Source organism: Ochotona curzoniae, unplaced genomic scaffold (assembly GCF_017591425.1).
Source record: "Ochotona curzoniae isolate NIBS_2020 unplaced genomic scaffold, NIBS_Ocur_1.0 scaffold_1852, whole genome shotgun sequence".
Lineage (NCBI taxonomy): Eukaryota > Metazoa > Chordata > Mammalia > Lagomorpha > Ochotonidae > Ochotona > Ochotona curzoniae.
In genome coordinates, this window is record NW_024467087.1 from 29,680,165 (window position 1) to 29,704,860 (window position 24,696).

The 24,696-nt window shown below is 38.4% G+C and overlaps 1 protein-coding gene across 3 annotated transcripts in view; it reads left to right on the plus strand.

Moving 5' to 3' along the window:
• Positions 1-3,331: 3,331 nt before the first annotated feature.
• The window catches only part of AMMECR1 (AMMECR nuclear protein 1), a 122,449-nt gene continuing 101,084 nt past the window's right edge, over positions 3,332-24,696 (plus strand). Inside the window, exon 1 of one of the 3 annotated variants that reach the window (XM_040999735.1) lies at positions 3,332-3,956. In XM_040999735.1, the coding sequence (XP_040855669.1) occupies positions 3,493-3,956 (464 nt within the window). In that variant the 5' untranslated portion in view covers positions 3,332-3,492. The remainder of the gene's footprint in view (positions 3,957-24,696) is intronic. The other 2 variants (XM_040999736.1, XR_005885826.1) reach the window with 2 other exon arrangements.

Consider the following 24,696-nt stretch of genomic DNA (forward strand, 5'->3'; position numbering starts at 1 on the left):
AATGATAAAAGCACCAGTTACTTTTGGGTTCAATTCAGTTTTCAGTTTTATGTAAATAATGGGCATAACCACTGTTGGAGTACTTTTTCCATAGTTCTAAAACAAGTCTCTTAATAGCAATGTAAAGGCAGCTGAGAAAACAGAAATGCTTACAGGCTGAAATTGTTTTGTTGACAAGGAGACTGTGGCCTATTTACTGTTTTTTTTTTTGTTATTTATTTATTTATTTATTTAACTTATTTATTTTCCTTAAAAGAAACATGGAATCTTTAGCTCCCAGCTTAGCAGTCAGTTACAAAGAGCAGAAAGCACCTCAATGTTTCCTCGGGAGAACATTATCACCACACTCCAGTATCAGTGCTGGGTAGAAACACATGTGCTTTATCATACTTTGACCTTTATGCTTCAAGTCAAGAGAATCCTGAGCAAGGTTAGTTTTCCTATCCTGTGTGCACTTTCCACAGATGTAAAAAAGAATTAACCGCATTTGTTCTGTGGATTTCACTCGGGTTTAAATGAAATATATTAACTTTTATGCTGCTAGTGACTTTGAAGACAAGGCCGAAAACAAGAAAGAAAACAAGGCCGGGAAATGCATTTCCTCAAAGGCTAAAAAAGAGGCATTACCACCACTACCACTATTTGCCTACACACACACACACACACACACACACACACACACACACACACACACACACACACACACTTCCTTTGAGCCAGCTAATAGGAGGAAGTATTTCAGATAGTAACTCCTAGTGGTTGGGTAATGATGGCTTTCCTTCAATGATCACATTTCAGTTTGTCTATTTTCAGTGTTCTGGTGAGGGTTGGAACTGCAATTAAAAATTCTTGGGAGAAGAGCTATTTTCGAATTTCATCCGGGGTGTCCCTGTCTTTGGGTTTCCCAATGCATCAGTCCCTTTGCCAGGCAAGATAACCGTGAGAGTACTTTGTATTTTACATGAAATGCAGCACTAAGGACATGACTCCTGGTGCTTATTAAAGATTCCTCGCTATTTTCACAAGGATAAGGGCGTTAGACGCTTGTCTACTGGCCAAATTCTAAATTGGGAGATTACATTCTGCTTTCTTAAGTTCCCCTAGCAGAAGCAGCTATCCATCGTATGCTATTTTGCTTCCTGTGCTAAATTGTTGTTTGATATCACTAAATGGCTCTGGTTTCCTACTCTAGAGGTGATCATTGTTTTTAGTGGATAGGGAGTAAACTGGAATCTATTGTTTGATAGTATATTTGATCTAGTTTGCCACAATTAAAAGGTAGCTAAGGATAAAGTGCAAAACAAAACATTTTAACATCATAACATTCGTTGTAGGGCTTTTATCTGTTAAAACCAATCTGCTTTCCTATCTGTAACCTAGACCAAAAAAATGTGTTTTTTTACACCACTGGTAATTGACCATAACTTGTTATTCATATTTAATAATAATTACTAATCATTTTAAACATACTTCTAACAGTGACAATGAATTTGAGAGAGTGAAACCATACATCACAAAGTTGTCACCTGTTTTTTTGTTTTTGGGCTTTATGTATCCTGGCCAGAGAGCTGATCTATTCCATACAATGTTTTTGGAATGGGGTTCTTCATTTTCCTTGGTAACAAGTCTCTAAATCTTTCTCTCTCTCTCTCTCTCTCTCATACACACACACACACACACACACACACACACACACACACAAGCTCTTATTTTTACTTAATTTTGTTTCCACCTACCACAGTTCAGTATCACTACTATGCATCCATCACTAACCCTGTCACCATAACTTTGCCATTGAGAAGCAGTATGAAATACTGACAGTCTTCTGAGTTAGGCATGACTTCATGTAACTCGAAGATCTGGCACTTTCCAGGGGTGTGATGTTGGGCAGCTTACTGCTGAGGATTGAATGAACAACTCAGAGTATTGATGTAAAAATCAAGTGAGATAATATATTATTCTCAAGGACTGTGGGAGTAAGATGAAGCATGGTCCTGAGCATCTAAAACATGCTCAATAAATAGTAGCCCCTTTTTCTTTCTTCCTGAGTATGTACACAGACGTGGCTTAATTTATAAACCCTGAGAGTGGGAAGCATGTTTCCGGTGTATGCCCTGGACTTCAACAGAAGCACACTGTTGTGCACACAGTATGGTGCAGAGGCTCAGTGTTTACCGAATGATTTTTTTTTTCCTAAGTGGAATGAACAACCCCCTATCTATTTGCAAGATCCCGCATATGTAGAGCAACGGTGAAACATCAATCTTTCGCTATTCCCCAATATGCAGATACCTGACATTGTCCAGATATTTTGCTACGAGGAAGACACACTGCCAATAACTTACACGTCGTTTCTACTTTCATTTTTCCAAAGCTTAATATTTTGACTGTTTTCATTTTCCACTAAACTGCTTATTAGGTGTCCAGAATCTCTTGAAAAATTTTAAAAAATGATAATTAAGAACGCTGTCATTATACACCTGGACAACAATCTTTCTGCTTGTGACTGAGTACACTACCTGCCCTATTCATCTGTAACACTCGTTTGCTACAGGTGTACTGGGAATTACTCTGGTCTCAAGCCAAATGAAGCAAACAAACACAAGCTGAAAGCCCATTGCAATTCTCAACGCATAAGGAACATCTCTGAGCCAGTGAGATGCCGTGTAGTACTTTGGTTTCTGCTTATAAACGCTTACACGAAGCTAGAAGGGGGGACGTTGGAGGGACAAGAATAAAATACATATATATTCAATCAGGCTTCAGGATTTGTGAAGAATAGAGTATTTTTTTTTTTAACTCTATTCTTGGAAAACCCCTAGTGTGTGCTTAGCTTGCAATTATAGGCACCACACTGTGGCCATTTCCCCGAAGGTTTTGTACAAACTTTGCAAAGGCTGTCTCAGGTGTGGAGCTCTGATCACCTGCTTGCTCACACTCCAACAGTCCAGAGGCCAGAGTATTTGAGGCCGCGTGGCTCGAGTTCCATGTAACTGGGCTCAAGTGTCACTAAAGCTACGTGCAGCGAGGGTCACCTAGCTGTGCTTTGGGACTTGCACGCTTACTCCGGACTTTTTTCTTTCCCTTCACCTCCACTCCCACACTAGCTTCCCTTTCCCCTCTTCCTTCCTGGCCATGCCCACCTCCTCCTCTCTTTGCTCCCCTGTCCACGCTTCTGGTCTCTTTCCTTTCGCCTTCTTTCCCTTTGGGCTTCCTGTCTTCCATCCTCTGCCTGCCTAGGGCAGGGTTTGGGATTAGGACTGCGGGCGGGACGGGCACTAAACGCCTGGCAAAGAAAGCGCGGGGCGCGCGCCGGGACGAGGGCGCGCGCGGGGCAGCCTCGTGGCCGGGCAGCCGGTTAGGAAACGGCGCGCGCGCGTCCCGCGAGCCCCCAGCGCGCCCCCGGCGGCCGGGGCCGCAGCGTGCTCGCCCCCGCCGCCAGCTCGCCTCACTTATGGGTCGGAAGCGCTGCGTGGGGGAGAGTGTTCCAAGATGGCGGCGGGTTGCTGCGGGGTGAAGAAGCAGAAACTGTCCAGTTCGCCCCCCTCTGGCACGGGTGGCGGTAGTGGCGCCTCCTCCTCCCACTGTAGCGGAGAGAGCCAGTGCCGAGCTGGGGAGCTAGGACTAGGAGGCGCCGGTACTCGGCTCAACGGGCTGGGAGGTCTAACCGGAGGAGGTAGCGGCAGCGGCTGTACCCTCTCTCCCCCCCAGGGCTGCGGCGGCGGCGGGGGTATCTCCCTGTCTCCACCTCCGAGCTGCGGAGTGGGAACCCTACTTTCCACGCCTGCCGCCGCCACCTCTTCCTCGCCCTCATCGTCCGCCGCCTCGTCCTCATCGCCGGGCTCTCGGAAGATGGTGGTGTCTGCAGAGATGTGCTGCTTTTGCTTCGATGTGCTCTACTGTCACCTGTACGGCTACCAGCAGCCCCGGACCCCCCGGTTCACCAATGAGCCCTAGTGAGTACCGTGCCCTCCGCCGCCCTCTCCTTTGCGCTCGGGATAGGGCTTAGAGTTGAGGCAAAGTGCGAGTCCGTCTCCTCGCCGCCGCCGGCTGCCCCTGCTCCTCTCGCTGCCCGGGTCTCCGGAGCTACTCGACTTCAGGAAGGGCACCCCGCGCTTTCTACCCTCTGAGGCCGGCAGCCCACACTTGGAACAGGGTGCTGCTGCGAGCGACTTGCACGGGGTTCCCAGAGGTGTTCGTTCTCTCTTTGCAATAACTTCCAGGAGTTTTGCTCCCCGGTTCCTTGTCGCTTTCGCTACTCTCTACCCCGTCCAAGTTTTGGAGATCTCGGTTACCCCAGGTGTAGAGCTCTCCTCACTTAGGTTTTCCATTGCCCCGTGTGAAAATATCGCCGCCGCTCTTCCCGCTCCCCGGATCTTGCACTTGCAGAACTACTTTCCCGTAGCAGGGTAAAAAACAGCGACTATCTAACTTCTCTTCTGTTAGTGATGGAACTTGGCTCCGGAGCTTGTTAGAAGTCTTACCCATTCCTTTCCTCCGCGTTTCCTTTTGCCAGGGGTGGGGGTGTTTGAAAACACACTTTCCCCTTACGATGTATTTTTATCAGCATACCCGTTAAAATGTGTTTCTAGTGAATTGAGCGCACTGCCGGCTTCCTAGCAGAGAAGAGTGAGACCTCTTTTTTTTTTTCTTTCCCTCATTCTACTATCTGGGTAATAGCTCATTCAAAGAGAGCTGTCCCCACAGAGCCACTGTCAGTTTGGATACTAAGCGTACATTTGCTTTTGTGTCCATTTCACTTTTTAAGAAATCTGTGTTATACTGAAACGATCTGAGAAGCAGCTAAACAGTCCAGCAGTACATGTGTAGGAATTTTTATGGTTTCTTTTGGTTTTGTACTCTTAATTATTTACCCTTCAAGTGTGTGGTCGGCAACTGGTTAAAATAGCATTGTTATGGCGAAAAGCTCGGTTGGTTCCAATCCTTGTCCGTTTGGGTGTGTGGGAGATGAGAGCTACACACACGTATGTGTATTATTTGTGTAAACTGAGTGTGAGCTGGCCTTTCTTGAGTTAAATCCTAGATAGAATGTTAATACCAGGAGAGGGCAGAATGAGAGGGTGATTGTTTTTATTATGTGTACTCAGCAGCCACAAGAAAAATAATGGAGAAAAATTTCAGCAAAACCCACACTGAAAAGAATCAACCCCTTTTCTAGTCAGGATGAGTGATTCTTGTCTCATATGGTATATACCTGGATTGATCTTCTTTTACAAATTGTGCTTTTCATTTTGTGAGATTAGAGGATTGAACTTGGATGAGTGTGAACACTTCTGCTTAGATGGAAAATATAAAGTTACCATGTAAAGTGGAAAGTATAATAAAGTGTCCTGGAAATTGTGCATGTTTGTATTGTTTGTTTTCTCTGATACTTTAAATGTCTTTAATTCTGTGTAACTCTCCTGTGTTCTGACCATTTTCTTTTAGACTTGGTTATCTATGGGCACTGGCTCATGAGAAAGGCATGAAAGGGCAAACAGACAAGTGCTTTGTCAAATACATTATCTTTATACATTTCATAGTGTTAATTCTAGGAGCTTAAATTCTAAGTCCACACCTTTATTTAGCCAATTTATTTATTTTTCTGGGTAAGAAGTAAAATTCATTTTGAAAAATAACACATAAAGAAAAATCCATGAAGTGTCTGTAATTTATTTGTGACTTTTATGTATTTTCCTGGTTGCCTGGTTATACATAAAGGCTAGTCCTGGGATGATATTTGTGCAGTCATAGGACCGCAACAATTCACTCCTGTTTAGTTCTTGAGCTGTTACATGAGTTTGACAAAAGCTGTTTTAGTATTCACGCTCCATTGCTCCAAAGTGTATCAGGACACACTTTCAGGAGGTGCTATTTTCACACATCTTAAAGTGAGTTTGAGTCAACTGAATGACAGTAATAAGAATTTTCAAAGGATAGTGAGCTTGACCAGTTCATATAGAAAATGGATGGGAAATATATTTTCACAGTGGTCACTCGGCATACATATTTAGATATGTGCTTCTCTTTGCGTACCCCAGCTGCTAGCTTTCTTTTTTGTGAAATCAAACAGGTGAATATGATACACTTTTCACTGCTATGAATGTACTGAAATGCTGGTGGGAGAATAATAGCTCGTATCATTTAGCAGGCCTTAAATGTGTCATGTATTCCTCAAAACAACTAATTTAGACACTGAACATGACCAAGTGGACAGTGACAGGTCATTTAAGTGGAATGAAGACTGCATCCTATTTAAATGCATCTTAAGCGCATTTTTGAGATTTATTGTGGAAACTTCAAGATTTCTTGAATGTAGGGGTGAAATGACTAATAGTTTAACAGTGTCTTGGTGACCCCTGACACTGTTTTTTCTTTTACATACATAACAGCATCGTGTACTTACTAGTGTGGTTTTGTACTAGGTGCCCTAATACATGCTTTTTGGTTTGATTTCCTCCAGCCTGTTAGTTTTATGTCACAGCAGCGTGTTTTAGGTACCTTATCTGTTCACCAGAAGATATGCTCTTGACAATTTCAAATTGTCATCTACAAAAGACACTGTTTTCATCTCCTGGGACGTTTCTGTCAGAATGCACACGGTAAAGCCCGTCTTTCTTCGGTTTAGAAGTTCAAAATCCATCAGTTACTTTACTGACCTTTCCATTCTGAAAGGTAATCCATGCAGTTTTCACAATATATATTTTCCATGAACTTTTTTGGATGATCCTACATATAGGAATAGGCTGTGTGAATACAATTTCTCTGTTATTGGTGCTTTTTTTTTTCGTTGTTTTTGTTGTTTCTACCTCACTGCAGTTGGCATTATACGGGCATATTAGTCCACAGAGATAAGGTTCAAGATGCAAGAAATATGTAACTTCAGGTGCATTTATTCCAAGTCAAAACTCTTGGATCTGTATTCTAGGGGGTCCACATAGTTATTTTATAGGAACATGTTTGCTACTGCAGACTAAAAGGATCTGCTCCTGTCGCGGCTTCAACCAGTTAGACTCAAGAGCTGTTATGTTCAACTTGACCACATATTGGAATGACATGCAAGTTAATAAAAACATGGAAACCCGGGTCCCAGCCCCGAAGTCGGCCTTAATTGATTTTTAGTGAGGCCTCAGAATCAGAGTTATTGAAAGTCATCCTCAGATGATACTAATATTTAGCCTATGTGGAGACCCATGAGTTACATCCTTCTGTGTCTTTACCTGGAGAACTGTACTCATTTTACCAGAGTGGTGAAGTGGGTAGTTCCTTGGAATTTATATATTTATGAGCATCCTGTTTTTTTTTTCTTTCTTTCTTTTTGTACACAGCTGGTATGGAAAACACTTGCAATGGGGTCTGCAGGCGAGGTCACCTAGGAACTGGTTAGAAGTGTAGGCTTTCAGACCTCACCCCTTAGACCTGTCGAATTACAATCTGCATTTTAACAAGCTTCCCAGCTGATTCTTAGGCACACTAAATTTGGAAGAGGACTAGTTCTCAGACTTAGGCAAACATCTTCATCGCCTATAGTGCTTGTGAAAACACAAATTGTTGGGCCCCTTTCCCAGAGTTGGTGATTCAGTTGGTCTGGGGTGGGGCTGTGAATTTGCATTTCTAACAAGTTCCCTGTTGGTGCTGATGCTACAGTTCCCAGGACCACATGTTGAGAACCACTGAGCCAGAGAGAAGTGGGGGACCTGAATTAGGACTTGAGTGACTGCATGGGAATGGATTTTTTTTTCTGCCAGTTTCTAGAATAAAACTTGCTGTTATGTCACTGTCCTTTATCGTATGCATTCCAACTCAGTTCTGGAGAGATTGAATGCTGTCAAGAGCTGGAGATTCAGAGGTTCTTGGGTGGCTTTAGCCTAGGAATGAGCAATACAAGGGAGAGAGAGCAATTCTTGGCAACTTGTGGAATGGTTTTAGTCCTTTCCCAGGCATTTTAAAATATGAGAGGTCTATTTTAAGGGTTAAAGGCAGCATAAATAGGAGATCTTAAAGTGAATTGTATTGATTGTAGTAAGTAAAGCCCCTTTTGTTTCCATAAAAATGCTTTTCATGATTAGCTCATTCGGTAATATATTGTGATAAGATTTTAAAAGCTCTTATTTATGCTTGTGCTTGCTGCATTTCATTTAAGAATTTTTTTTTTTCATTAACCGAAATAAATATAAAAGGATCCCGTTAGGGCACTGGAATTGTTCAGTCCTAGATCTTAAATGCTATGTTGCATGTCACATACCATATACTTTTTCCTTCTTACTCTTGTTGAACTTAATGTAATAATGTAATGCTACATTTTATGTGTCACATAGAAGATTCTTTACTGTTAAGTGTCAATAAATGTAGTTTTCTGTTACAGTGAATAAAATCTATTTTGAAAAATTCACTGCTTGACCCTGCAGATTTTGAGAAACTAATCAGATGCTTGGGCAGTTAACTCCCTCTTGCCTTGCCCAGTGGTTAATTATTGTTTTTCAGACGGCTTGCCAGAAGTTGGGTGGTGTTAGGGAAAATAGCCACTTTGTATCACCTAAGTATTAGCAAGATTACTGCACTGTAAAACAGATAATACAGCTCAGTGTATTAAAGTGATATTAAATCAGCATTTTAAACACAAACTAATATTTTTTTTCTGATGAAGATTGACCACAATAGCTGGACAAGCATTCTGCTAGGCCATGACAGATTTCCTTATCCATGCTAATTTAAAGCTACTAACTTCTATGATTGTAATGTACAGCCTTTCTTCACAAAGAAAAATATTGTCAGAAAACCTGTTGTTGCTTTTTAAGGGTTCAATGTAATTGTGTGTATGTGTGTGTTTCTAGCAGTGTTGATTTACATTAGAAGACAATCTGATGTCCTAGCTTACTGATAGAAAAGAGGGTAGGCATATCCCCTTTGTCATTTCTGCTGTAAAATTCATCAGTGACTGAAATAGAAGGATGTAGAAGTATAAGTTACAAAATTATTTTTATATCTGTGTATAAAGGTGTATGTAGGGCAAAGTATATTTAGTTAAAATGGAAATTCAATCCTTAATTTACCTTCTTCCCCATATGGCCAAAAAAGGGTGATAATCTAGTCAATAATTTTTCTTGCTTATGAATTGTGTTTTTGCTACATTCAGGTTCCCTTTAATAGGTGACTGCCAAGAATGGATCTGTGTTGAAAACTCAGCCCAATGGGAAGATAACTACCAAAAATGCTATTAATGTATGCATGAATTGTTACGAAAACAAGGTGTCTGTTTTTATTATATATATGTATACATGCTATTCATATAGTTGTCTTCCTGAAACTGTCCAGTTTTGAAACTGAATTTGTATTACACTAAAACCGTTTATTGCAATGGAGTGTATTTTTGAAGTTAGTTGAGCTTCCCATTTATAGATAATTTTACCTTTGGAGAATGTATATGTGTGAAACACTAGATCTTGTGTGCTTGCCTGTTATAAAGTGGCACAATGACCAGAACTTCTACATTTAAATTTTCTAAACTAGCCTCTCTTTCAAACCTGTGTAATAATGTCTTTTTGATACTATTCTGAATCAACTAAGCTAAGTAAGTGAAGAGCTGTAGCAAAACTCAGCGCTGAGTTTTGAGAGAATGGACTTTCAGTGCGCAAGCTGTCTTTCTACAGTCGGTAGTGGGACAGTTACTCGTAGGACACTGGAGACAATGTTGGAACCAAGTGTGTGTGTGTGTAGGTGGAAAAAGAAGAATCCCAGTAGTAAACTTTAGAGCTTCTGTATTGAGTATTGCAAAGAGCAAAAATAAGCTGCAAATGTATGTAATATAATGAAGAGAGCCCAAAGACCAGAAGTACAGTGTAATAGTATAGTTGGTTGGATGGTGCTTATGTTATATTTGGTCCAAGTATAAGTGGCATCTTTTATAGCAAGTATGGGTATATTTTCTACTACAGCTCTTAATGTCTTATACTTTCAAACTTACTCAACCTTAAGGATGTTAGTGTTGAATTGCTGAGTGGAAATTATATGTCACTGGGAAAAACTGTGTTTTTATTTTTTAAAGCATATGCATTATGCTGAGTTCTGTGGTTTGAAACCTGAGAAATTAAAGAACTAGTCCATAGAATTTCCACTCTTGTGGAAGAAAGAATATAGATATTGAATTTGCTTTAAATACTTAAGGATATGTATATATGTTTGTAGGTTAGCAACGTACAGATAAAATGTGTAAGCATGGAGATGACATTGAATAAAGGAGTGGTCAGAAGAAAACTCATGTGAGGAGATAAATAGAGCCAGGCTTTTAAATGGACAATGTACAGGGATTATTGGTGAAAAGTGCATGACCAGTAGATCTTTCGAGTCTAACTCAGTTGTTCTGAAACCAGTTGCTGTGACTGCCACACCCTTCACCACAGTACTTGGGGATTCCCAGCAGCTGTCTTCAGTCAGCAGCTTGCACTCTCAACATCCTTCCCAACATTCCCTTTCTCTGGTCTCTGAAGATCATAATACTTCAAGCTGATCAAAAGAAGTCCTTGGGTTGGAAACCCTCTGGGAAGGCTGAATAAGAGATTTTACACCTGATCATATTAAGAGAATAGTGGGATTGGGATTGTAATGTAGTGGTTAAGGTTGCCATCTGTGAAGCTTGCTTCTCATGTGGGTGCTGGTTTAAGTTACAGATGCTCTGCTTCCCATCCAGCCCCCTGCTAATGACCTGGATAAAGCAGCAGAAGGTGGCCCAAGTACTTGGTCCCCTGTCACCCATGTGGGAGTACTGGAAGAAGCTCCTGGCTTTGGCCTGGCTCAGCCCAGGCCTAATACAGCCATCTGGGAATTGAAGCAGGAGATGGAAGATCTTTCTCCCTCTCTTTCTTTTTGTGTTTCCATCTCTCTCTTCCATTCTCTCTAATTCTTTAAAATCAATAAATAAATCTTAAAGAGTAGTATTTGTAGAAGAGTCCTCTCTAAGGTGCGATCAGTCTAAAAAAGAATCTCAGGGTAGAGAAGACCAGCTAGACATAAGATTATGAGGGCAGTATGAAAAACTGCCATTTGAGAGTGAGAAATTCACATCAGGAGCAGAGTTTGTGAATGCTGAAATGTTGAAAATTAAGAATTGGAAGACATTATTAACATTTGCAGGGGCTTGTACTCTAGGACCAGGTTTTGTGTAGGAGTGTAAAGATTGCAGTTCACCTGTTTTATTGGCTTCCATCATTGCCTCTTCTTTTCTTGGCTTTGTGCCAAGCTATTCTTGTGCTCAGAAGTTTGTTAAACAGCTCTGTTGGGATTGCTGTGAAATTTGATCACAGTTATAAGAAACCTCCATACACTCTGGTCACCTGTTCTCTACTGTATCTAATTTGAGAGAAAAGAGAAATTTTGGTTTATAGAGTTTGGATGAAGTCTAAGACTATCAGGGAAAAATATTGGATGAGAACCTGAAATTAAGTGACTACATAAAAGACATTGTTGGATAAAAATAGTAAGTCCACCAAATCCACATTGACAGAGGAAGTGAAAAAGAGAGAGGCTTTGGCATGATTCAGAGTTTTTAGGACTGGATGACATGGAGGATGGTGATGGCACTAAAAAACAAATCAAAACAAAAACCTCAGGGTTGTGAAGAATGAGAAGTAAATGATGGAACAGTGAAATGAGATTTCGTAAAAATATATAGTTCCAAAGATTTGACAGTTGTTAATGATATTTCCTTTTGAATTAGCAGAATAAACGAGCGGTAACAAAGCTATTGTGATGTTTTGGTTGGTTGTTTGGTCTTTCGGAATGTTGCTGGCCTCTTTTTCCTACTTCTGACTTTGAACTCTTCAGATGGATACAGGTCAGTGGTAGTTTTCAGGTTTATATTGCTGGGAAAAATAAGAAAGAACATTGTTTTTTTTTTTTTCTGATGTACACTTAAACATTTTCTCAGTCTTCAGATTTGTCCATTTGCAAAGCAGTAAGCGGTTCTTACATTTCTTTGTGTGTATCTTAGTAGTGCCTTCAGCACAGTAGAGCCTTGGGAAGAACCATCTGAGGAACTTGTATGTTCATAATTTCAATTAAGTGAAATTTCTGAAGGGCTTTCTTGTACTACATTCTAGGTTCTGTGTTCTTGGGCTTATAAAATACCATAGATTATATCATGATGAATCTGTTTTTGCTGTTTTTCTCAATAATGAAAGGCAGATGTTATCAGTTGACAAGATCAGCCATATTGTTTTATGGTCTTGACTGTCTTCAGTGGATGAACACATATGAAAAGTTCTCCTGTGAGTCCAGACCTACTAATACTGGTTTTGTTTTTCAATAAGGTGTGTGATAGTCTTGATGATTCTTGCCTTTCCTCTATCTGTTTCATTTTACAGATAATCCACACTGTGACCCAAAGCCACATGCTGGGAGAGCACAGTTGACTGTATTATGCAATATCCTGCCAGAAGATGCTGACCAGCTCTCTAGTAATGGAAAGTAGTGAGATTGACTTAACAGTCTATATAGTTTGCCTTGCCATTCCATCCATATACTTTTAATGTGATCTGTAAACATGTGACATGTAATTATAGTAATATATCTTCTATGGGGATCTTGGATTGCTGCAAGGTGGTAATGTCAGATTTTTCTGCTTTGCTTCAGATGCTAGTAGATCTTTGAGTTGTTCTTACAGAATGGAATCTATGGAAGATTGATTTTGGTGCTATCAGCCTAAGGGGTCCCATAGTACTGTATCTACTTCAAAGAAATACTCATTAGAGTAGTTTTTTTCTTTGACATCATTATTGCCTATAGAAACCTAACAACTATAATGTTACGTATAGGTGTTTGGGGGTGTAAATAAATTAGGTAGCTGGTAAAACTTGAACTTCAATACCTATGGCATTATCATAAGAAAAATACCCTGAGTATGCTGCTTCTGAACAACAGTGAGGTAAGTGTTTAGGCAACGGGTACCTTTTAACATTTTTTTCTAGCATGGAAAGGGTAAAATGGTGTTAGCTATTCAGTAAAGAAATGTCTCGTCAGCTGCTCTGAACTTTTCCTATGTTAGAGTGGTGCTCCAAACACATTTCATGAATTTCCGTAGGATTCAAACAAATGAACAAATGTAAATATGAACTGTGCAATGAGTTCTTTTGCATTTTAAGAATACGAAACTGGAAACACTTACCAAGTGTTTTGCCAGGAACTTGATTTTGTGGCATAGCTCTTTGATGTTAGGAGTAGGTGTGGGGTATTCAGTGGTTACACATTTTTGTTCAGTTCATGGATTCATATACCCCCACATTCTTCTACTCATCAGTTCCAAAAACCTCACAAGAACAAATGGGAGTGATGTTGCCTCTATTTCTCTGACACTAATGAGGTGCTATGTGGTTTGTGGTGTTTTACTCCACAAACTCTTCCAGCTATTGCCCTGTCTGGCAAATTGTTTTGTAGAAATCTACTCTCCCACACTGAAAACATTGGTTGTGTGGAGAAATAGAGTTATGTAGGGCTGGAGGCAGGAAAACAGGTCACTTGGGAATCAGGGAAGGAGAAACATGAATTCTATAAAATGAGGTGACATTTGAATTCTGGGTAGAAAAGGGAGAGAAAGGGATATGAACTGGAAAATGATATTGCAAGAGGCATGGTAATTTTCTATTAAACAAACGGAACTGTCCCCTTTTAGGACCATTGGTGCTAGCACTGATGCATCAAAACAGTTTATTTTTCGGGAAGGTATTTGGTACAGTCATTAAGACACCATGTGGTATGCCCACATTCCATCTTGGTTTGATTCCTGGCCTCTTCACGTCCTATCCACCTTCCTGAGAATGTGTACCCTGAAGGATGCAGGTGGGTCTCTGCTACTCAAGGAGGAGACCTTCACTGAGTGCAGGCTCCTGACTTTGGCTTGACCTAGCCTGGATGTTGTAGTGGTACTGGGAGAACAAGCAGATGGAGGATCTCTATCTTTTTGGCTATCTCTTTGCCTATCTGTGTCTCTCTGTCTGCCTTTCAGATAAAATGAAAAAAAGAAAGTCCTGGCAGGAACAAATTGCACAGCTTGAACTTTAATAATAAAAGAGAACCTGCTGTGGGTTCTTCGATTACTTCCAAGAAACCACCCTGAAAACTTTGTGTTATCATCAGAATGAGGACTCTGTAGACTTTTGGAAGCTATAGTACAAGTTACCTTAGTATACTCCAAGGAGCATGAATATCTTTGTTATTACCCTTATTTTTGACTTGTCTGTGAACATAATTAGAAATCTTCAAGCATTAAAGTACATATTAAGAGTCTTCAGGTATAAAATATCAAAATATGTAAAATAAAATATATAAAATATTTAGAACCACGTGTTTATATATTAATAGCCTCCAGTCAGATATACGAAGTTTCTTTTACATAGTTTGCTCTCATTCTGTTACAGAGGATATATTAAAGTATGATTCTTTTTTTTTAAGAAGATTTATTTTATTTTTATTGGAAAGGCAGATATACAGAGGGGAGAGACAGAGAGGAAGATCTTCCATCTGATGATTCACTCCCCAGGTGGCCGCAACGGCTGAAGCTGAGCCAATCCGAAGCCAGGAGCCTCTTCCAGGTCTCCCTCGTGGGTGCAGGGTCCCAAAGCTTTGGGCCATCCTCAGCTGCTTTCCCAGGCCACAGGCAGGGAGCTGGATGGGAAGCGGGGCTGCCGGGATTAGAACCGGTGCCCATATGGGACCCCGGGCGTGCAAGGCAAGGACCTTAACCACTGCGCCATCGTGCCGGGCCCTAAAGTCTGATTCTTGATTGGATACAGAGTACATTGGTGAGAAGCACATGTCTGTGTTTTCTTTCAAGTATCTTCTTATAGGACCTATGATGCTCTACATAGTTTATAAATTGTATTTTCACAGCTATCTGGAGTGTCAGCCAGTTTTTGTTTAATAAGCTTCTCTTTAATCATATACCTGATACCCAGTTTTATTTTTATTGTGCAGAAAGCAGAACATGAGAACTCTTAACTAATTAAAAGTGTATAATGTAATACTATTAAGCTGAGCCACAATCTTGAGCTTATTTTTTTTAAAGATTTATTTATGACAAAGTCAGATGTACAGAGAGAGGGAAAGACAGAGAGGAAGATCTTCCATTCGATGATTCACTCCCCAAGTGACTGCAATGGCCAGAACTGAGCCAATCCGAAACCAGGAGCCAGGAGCCTATTCCTGGTCTCCCACATGGGTGCAGGGTCCCAAGGCCTTGGGCTGTCCTCAACTGCTTTCTCAGGCAACAAGCAGGGAGCTAGATGGGAAGTGGAGCTGCCAGGATTAGAACCAATGCCTGAATGGGATCCTGCTGCATTCAAGATGAGGACTTTAGCCACTAGGCCACCACGTTAGACCCTTGAGCTTATTTTTAAAGGTATGTAATAGTGGCTCTGCTTAAAGAAAGTCATGTTTTTATAGGAATCTTGGGAACCATTTAAAAATTAATATTATGAGTATATATTAAAGATGCACAGAGCATATGTACAAGAGAGTCTAAATTAAGCTTTGATATATTTTCCAAATTTTCAAAAATTAGAATTAAAGACACCATAATCAGAAATAACCATTTTGAATGTGTTTCAACTGGTAGCATTTCAATTACTATTTGACCTTGTATTTACCATTTGCTTTTATTAGTATACTTAATACAATCTGCTTGCATTTTAAAAGAATTTTATTTTCTGTCTTTCACTGTTCATGTTCTTTTCCTTAGGGTTTTTTTTTTAATAAAAATTTGCTAATGAGAATATGAGAGATTTGGGGCAGGCCATTGGCCTAGTGATTAAGATGTTCATATGCCATTTTGTTGTATCTGTATTTGAGTCCTAGTTGCAGCTCCAACTCCTTATTCCAGCTTCCAGCAGTAGTAGCTGGATGCATGCCACCCACGTGGCAAAGCTGAATGGTGCCTTCTAGCTTTAACTTGGTACAGCCCTGAGCATTGGAGATGCTTAGTACAACCCTGGCCAGTGAAGGAAGGGAGGGTAAAATCTCTCCCTCTTATTCCTTCTCTCCTCTCTCTGCCTCTCAAAAAGTTTTAGTAAAACTAAATCTCTCTTTGATAAATCAGTAAGAGGTCCTAATGAAGCTTATGGAAGATGAGAGTTATGAAAAGCTACATATGGATTCAATTTTTTTTGCATCAAAATCAACTTATTTTTAATTTCACTTTTAAGTGCCTTTGAAAGTACCTATTATAAAGGAAATGTATTGGACAAGCAGAAGTTTCACTTTTGTTCATCTGCTTTTATAGATAGATAAACTAAGTCAATAAAGAATAACGTTCGTTTTGATGATTTCTAGGAATATTTCTAAGAAAATGTAGATCCCTTTTAAAAGACTGGAAAACTAAAAGAAAACTGTATAATCACATATGCTAAATAAGGCCTTTAAGTGCAGATGATATATATATATATGTATATATATATATATATATATATATACATGTTTCAACAATTTAGCAGTTCTTGTAATTTCTTCTTATACTGTTTCTAGAGAAAAGTCACATGTAAATGTGGCAGTGCATCTGTGAAATAGTAGATGTAGTCAAGGCATGGGTTTTAAGGTTGTTTCTTTGCTGGCTTTCTACACAGTATGCGTGTTATTTTATTTTTTTTTTTCACTAGCAGAGGTACAGGCTTTCTTTTTTAATATCACCATTTAATTTGTCATATATCAGTTTGAGTTTTAGAATAATGTTCTAAATTCTTCCATGTAGAGAGGCTTTGCAGTTGTATATAAGAAATAAGAATTTCACTATGTGATTACCCCTTTCCTTACAGGTTTTAGAATGAATATCAGTTCAAGTCTCGAGATTTATTTGCCAGTAAGTACTAGCTGAAGACAGTATGTAATGCAACAATGCTTATCTTTAAGTCTGAGATAGCGCTGTCCGTGTTCTGGCTTGTTTCGGTTCAAGTAGTGTAGCCGTCGTAAGTGTTGTGGTCATAGAACTATGCTAAGCTGCTTTTTCGGTGTGGGTGAGGTGTCTATAAAATAGGCAAGCTTCCTGTCCTTAACCCATTGTTACCCATTTTTCTGTATATGAACACCTATAAAGGCTTAAATGTACCCATATGTTGACTTTGAAATAAACATTATGTTGTTGACATGTTTGTAGAATTGAAAACTTGGGGCTTAGTGGGTTAAAACAGCTTGTAGTCAGATTGAGGAGACAAGATTCATGAGCCAAATAATGAGATAACACAAATCAGTTCAAAAAGTTACTGGAAAATGTGTATCATGAATAAGCTGCATGAATTCCAAGCACTATTTTTGCACCTAAATAAACTTACATTTTAAAATTCCATTTTCCAGAAACTTTTTAAAGTATCTTTATACAATTCGACAGCTGAGATAGTGCTAGAGACAATGAAGGCAATTGGAGTTTGCACAGAATACTGTAGGATGGGTGTGTACAAGAAGGCTTTCCAAAGAAAGCTTCGAGCTCAGTATAACTTTGATAGGTGGAAAAAAGCATGCCAGGCAGGAAAACAACTTAAAGACATAGAGGTTGGAATGAACGTTAGTGGTCATTGAGTACCAATGAACGCCAAATGAAGGGAAAAAAAATCAAGCAAGAAAGGGGACCTCTCAGGAGCCTATAACTAATTCAGGTACTAGGAAATGAAGGTCTACCTGTTGACAATTTTCAACTTTTAGTGGCTTGCAAACTGCCTCTTTCTTGGTAATGTTTTTCTTTTGTTCAGTTAATTATGCCTCAGCAGCTTCTTTAATGTCATGAAGCCTGATCAGGAGACTGAGAAATGGCATAAGCAGGAGTCTGCTGTGTAGACAAAGTGCTTTCATTCATCAGTGGACATTCAGCATAAGTCAGATTAACACTGGTTACAGCACACTTTGCCTGAGTGCCTCCTGTGCCCAATCTTCTTTTCTAAAGTTTAGTATCTCAAATAGGAATTTGGAAAAATTGTGTAGGTACAGAGATTATGTAATTTTTAAAAGAAACTACCTTAGTTATTTTAGAACTAAATGGTATGAACTATTTTTTCTCCCTAAGTTAATGAATTAATTTTACTTGATTATTGAAAATTGAATGTAAAGCAGATATTGGAAACTATGATAATTATGTGAGGGCTGTATCTAATTATTGAATGATATCCTTTATGAAATTAGCTTAAGCATTAAATTAGCCTAATGCACATGCTGCTTATGGATTTTGAACATATCCTGTTTAAGAAGGCTGTAGCTCATTTGGCGTAGCAGTTAAGCTACCAGTTGGAACACCTGTGTCCTATATCAGAGCGTTTGGGTTTAATTCCTCATTCTAGTTCCCACTTCCATCTTCTGTCATGCACGTCCTGGAAGGCACCAAATGATGGCTCAAGTAGTTGGGTCCCAGCCATTCTAAAGATTTATTTATTTATTGGAAAGTCAGATATACAGAGAGGAGGAGAGACAGAGAGGAAGATCTTCCATCCAATGATTCACTCCCCAAGTGAGTGCAATGGCCAATGCTATGCCGATCCGAAGCCAGGAGCCAGGATCTTCTTCTGGATATCCCACATGGGTGCAGGGTCCCAAGGCTTTGGGCCATCCTCGATTGCTTTCCCAGGCCACAAGCAGGGAGCTGGATGGGAAGTGGAGCTGCTGGGATTAGAACTGGTACCCATATGGGATCCCGGCGTGTTCAAGGGGAGGACTTTAGCTGCTAGGCCACGCCACTGGGCCCAAGGTCCCAGGCATTCTAGAAGGAAGCCTAGTTCAAATTCTTAGCTCTAGCACCAGGCTCAGCCTGGACTCCTCCTCAACCTGGCCACTTGTGCACATTTGGGAAGACAATTAGCTAGTGGGAGCTCTCTTTGCTCTATCTTTGTCTCCAATAATTAATAAGAGAATGTTACAGCTATAAGACAAAAAATGTATGAAAAGAAGATGTAAAAGTTCTATACTATTAGACACAAAGTTCTAAAGTAGTTTGCTGAATTACAATAGAGCAGCAAATTTTTACTTTATGTTGAACAGTGATGACTCTTTAAAGAAAACAGAAGCAAAATTTTCAGTCTCTTAAGGTGATGAATTGTCTTTAATCATTTTAATAAATCAGTTTAGAACTAAAATTTCTTTTTCAGTGATCTGAATAAAATTAATTTAATTTTATTAGCTTTCCCCCTTTGTTCCTTAGAACATGTTTCAGAAAGTAAGGAAATTACTTCCTAAATATGCAGCCATTCTCTGATGATTTAGAACCACATAGGCATGGCTGTTGTGTCAACATACTCAGCAAACAAACAAACAAAAAACCATAGCATTAAGCATAAAACACACTAACAGTTTCTGTACGCAGTTATAAGTAAATGAACTCTTTCTCATCTCATCTGCTAGAATCACAAATCTGAATTTGAATTATACATTGCTATAACAAGATAAAAAGGATCCCTCTGTTAAAAGAAAATAGTGGCAGTGGAACATTTAAGTTAAAATGAGCAGATGGATGTTTACTGTGTAGTGACTACAGACTCCTAGTACATGATGACATAGGTCAAGTGGAATCCACGAAAGTCCCTAGTCATTCGCAGTGCGCTTAAAATTTATTAACAAAGGTGGATGCTCTCATCAAGGGAGTGGCAGGTAATTTTGTTTATACAGGGTTGAGCTGTTAGAAGGCAACTTTATTTTTCACAGGCTTCAAACAATGTGAATTTTTAAAAGGCAGTGACCTCCACAATGTAGTGCACAGTCAGGGGGGCAAGTCAGTACTTCTCTGGGTTGTGACAATAGAACAAGAAAATCTAAAAGTCAGAAAGTGGTGGAGGTCCAACAGGTCTTGGTTTCTGTCTCCATTGCATTGCACTTAGAACCTTTGGCTGTGGTTATTTCTATTCAGTGTAGGGAAATTGAAGTCAGTTCTGAGAGAAGAGGAGTGTTTTCATTTTGAAGCTTTCTTTCAGTTTTATGAATAATTGTAAGTATTTACCATCTCATAATAAACGTTCATTAACCTTAACTAACTTAATTCATTTGTGTTATTAGCTCAGCTTGAACTTCGGTGCTTTTGTTTTCCCAGGAAATGTTATATTCATTTGAGTTCTTTTTCTCTCCCATTCTCACCAACCCCTGTTTTGAAGTATACATTTCTAAAGATCCTTCTTATCTCTATCCTTGGCGTTACTTCCCTAGAGCCGTGCCATTTTCAAGTGGAACTGTCTTGAATATCTGAAAACTTGTTAACCCATGTTTTATAGGACTTTTACTACTAAAATTCTATCAGTGCCTATCACTTTACATGATTTTGAAAGTTATTTATTTGTTCTGCTGGTTTCCATTTGTGGGAAGTTTTGAGGTGATGAGGATGGAGAGGATGTAAATTTATAACTATTCATGGTTTTTTTATTTGTGTTTCTAAGGAGAGTATATCCGTTACTTAACTGAATCAATTCCAAATTGAATAAAGCAGAAGTCTGAAAAGTTTCTAGAATTTGTTTTGTGGAGGTTTCAAAGCAGAGGATAAATGAGCAGTTCCCTTATGCGCTTTCCAGTGATGTATTGTGAATTGCGTATCTGCTTCTCTTCTGAAACCATAATGGATGTATTTGATTTTATTGTTGGAGACTCGCTTCCCTACAGGTATCTGTAAAAAGGTCAAAAGTGTATGTTTATGGTTCTCAATGGGATATAGCATTAATCACCAGTTTAGTTTTTATTCTGTGATTTCATACCTATGGAAGATTAAAAATGCTTGAAATTATTTCTTCTATTTCACTTTTCCCTGCTCTTTTGTTTTAAACTATAGATTTAGATATGTTTATATAAACGCATCTTTCTTTCCTAATATGTCTGTCTATAGTTAGGGTTTGTAAACATAATGAAAAATGTGTGCAAGATTTGATTGTAAGTGCATTTTTTTTATTTGGGTTTGATATCTTTCATCCAGTTTCCATAGAAACGTTTAATAGTGCTAGAGTCATAATGTTACTCAAGAATTATCAACTAACATTGATTTGCAAGTCTGCTTATCAAACTGTGCCATTACCATAAGCTGCCCGAAATCTGTCCTTAGATTCTAACGTAGGACATTATGACAGTAGGTATATTAAGAAAGACGCAATTATCTGACATAATGAAAACTATAGCTCAATGGTGCTGTGATAGGGGATAAATTAAGTCACAGAGTAAGCATAGTATCTCTTCTTGGAGTATCAGTTTTCATAATTAACATTTAGAATGCAATTTTTATTATTGACAAACACAGCTACAGTATAATGTAGAATAGAAAATGCATAAAAATAAAGCATGAGGCTATAAAGAAGCTTATGAATTATCATAAACCATTTATGGCAACTCTACAGTTTCTGCTCATTCATATTTTTAATCTTTTTTTGCCTAAAATGTGCTTCAAAAGAAAAATTCAAAAAGTCTCACCTTACCATTCATTGGCTCATTGATTGCTGACTGATATGAAACAAGTAAGATGTGCTAGGTAAGAGATAATTGTAATAGAACGCTGTTTTCCATGGTACATCAGTAAATCATGATTATGAAGTTTTCACATTTGGAATATTCTAAATTTGGTAAACAAAAGGCATCCTTTCATCATGAATAGATATTTTTCTCAGAGGAGACATACAAATGACCAACAAAAGCAACAAGTACATGAGAAAGTGCACAGCATCACTAAACATCAGGGAAATGCAAATCAAAATCACAGTAAGATATCGCTTCACACTTGTTACTGTTAGAGAAAAGATGAATAGTAGATATTGCCAAAATGTGGAGAAAAAGGAACCCTTGTACATGGTTTTCTGGGAACGAAAATTGATACAGCCATTATGAAAAACATTTTGAAGCTTCTTCAGAAAATTGAAAATAGTACTACAATACAATGCAGTGATACTCTTTCTGGGAACATAGGTGAAAGAAATAAAATCAGTAACTTTAAGTGATTTCTGTACTTATAACGTTCAACCGAAGAGCTCACTGCTTGAGAGAAGAATGGGTAAAGAAATTGTGGTACATACATACATACATACATTCTTATATACATACACACAAGAATATTATTCAGCCATAAAGAGTTAAATGCCATTTGCAACTGCATGGATGAATCTGGAGAGCTATACTAAGTTAAGGAATCCAGGCACAGAGACAAATGCTGTGCGGTATCAGTTGCGAGTGATCTTCAATACAAGTCAGACTCAAAGAAACAGTAGAACAGTGGTTGGCAGGCCCAGAAGGGAGAGGAAAATAAGATAGATATCTTTTTTTTAAGATTTATTTATTTTTTATTAACAAAGTCAGATATACAGAGAGGAAGAGAGACAGAGAGGAAGATCTTCCATCTGATGATTCACTCCCCAAGCGAGGACTTTAGCCGCTAGGCCATGGAGCTGGGCCCAAGAGAGATATTTCTAATACACAGCATGTGTGGTAATAGATGTATTAGTTGATTTGATTTTTATAATCATTGCACAATGTATATATTAAGTCATCACATAGTGAAATGTGAATATATATTATTGTTTTAGTTTTCAGTTAAATAGTTGAAAAATGATGTACCTTTTTTGATGTTATGGTAAATCTTGATGTTCCTATTTTCATAGTAATATAATTTAGATGAAGAAAAACTGATTAAAGATTTTTGACCCAAAGGATTAAAAGGTATCTTTGGAAGTACAAATGCCAGATTAGTGTGTAATTTCCCTCATAAAATGTGTTATGGAAGACTTATTTATTTCATAGATCTGAGTCAAAATTGAATCGAACACATTTATCTTTAACTTATCTGAAATTTATAACTTGGCTATGAACCAATAATTTTTATGGCTCAAACTATTTGCTTACATTAATCATCTACACTATAAATTTACTTTACTTAGAAGATCTTTAAAACAACTTTTTTTCACTTCTTGCGTTATCATGGTTTATAATGCAGAAAAAGTGACCAAGCTAGATAGATAATAGGATCACCTTGGGTCTCTTCCTAACTGATTCACAAGTATTAGCGTTAAAGTTGTAGGATTCAGATTCTTCAAAATTAATGTCTCAGAAAAAAAATGAAAGATTATTTAATCAAGCACCTTAATGGTTGCTCATAAATTCTTGAAATTGCAAGTTTTAAGTCCATTAATCCTGAATATCTATAATAATAAAAAATGTACTAGGCAATCTACCTTTCTTGTTTGCTCATTCCTTTTTTTTTTTTAATACTTAATGGTATTGAACACACACTGAATAAATGATAGCAGTATAGGTATCACCAAAGCTACTTTTGTTGATTTTGTTGAGTAATTTCCTCTGTATTAAATGTATTTAAATTGATTTTTCTAAGAAAGAGCTTAATGATTTTGTAATCCCTCTTATATTGTTTAATAGACTGTCATTGATTTTCAACATTTTTCTTTCTGCAACATGACTGTGTGCTGCAACATAATTTTCAGACTTAGAGTCTCTTTTACAAGTCTATGTGCTACTTTAAGAGAGGCGGGGATAATATCTGTTTGCCTTCCCTCCCTTTGTCTGCCCAACCCCCCACCCAGAACACACACACACACACACACACACACACACACACACACACAGATTGTTTTCATATCATACCTGCAACTAAACTAATTTCAAGTTACCCTGAACTCTCCAAGAGAAGAACCACTTCTTATATGTTTGATACATTGTAAAACTTTTTCATACCTTGTAGTTTATTTTGGCAGTATTATGGTGAATAGTCAATTTTATGTAATAAAATAGTATTTTCTTAAAATGTGGTCTAAAGTGTTTGTGATTCTTTATAAAGGCAAAGACATAGATTTTATGATCACATTTTTTTTTTCCTGAAACAAATACATTGGGACCTTTTCTTAGTAACCTTTGGTCTGGTATTGAACTGGTTGCTGTGCTGCCACTCCGGTGTTGACTTTGATCATCTGTAGCCTTTCATGCCCTTTTATTTAAAATTAAAATATGCTAATATTTAAGAAGGAAGCAATCTTTTTACTTGAAATGCATCAAATGTTGGTAACAATAAATGCCTTTTATTGCATGTGTTACCAAACCCATATTTATTGTAGTCATCAAATGTAAAATGTAGTATAAATCAAGACTGATCAATTTTTACTGTTCTAATTTTGCAGTTATTCATGAATACCCCCCAAATACTAGCTCAAGTGCGGATTAGCATAGAGTTGACATCTTTTGCTGGTAACTCGAGAACTCAACATTACCATCTTTTTAGAAGAAAGCAAAACCAGAATGATCATTAAATGCAGGAGAAAATGAAAGCATTGTGATCCTGACAGCAGTTTTCAAAAATATTATATATATAGTCTAAAAATTAATGAAATCTTTTCAACAACATGGGAAGCATTTTATTTAATTAAGACATCTGATCTTTCATGAGAACAGTGAGCTTCATTATATTTTAATTTATCCTAATCCTATCTCCCTTTCCCTGGTCTTAGATTGGAAACTGGCAACGTTGCAACCATGGTAACTGTGAGCACTTGTCACTGGAGGGGGCACACTCCCCAAGTAGTCCTAATATCCCTAATCTCCAGAGAATTGTCATTAGTTGACTATCTGGCAGATTCCTGGAAAAACACTGTTCACAAGGATTGTCTTTATTTGATTTGCTTCAGACTCACTCAGTGCAAAGGCCTTGTCTCCAAGACACTTTTTGAGAACAGTCAGGGGCAATTGTTTAATACTGCATTTACCTGGGATAGCCAA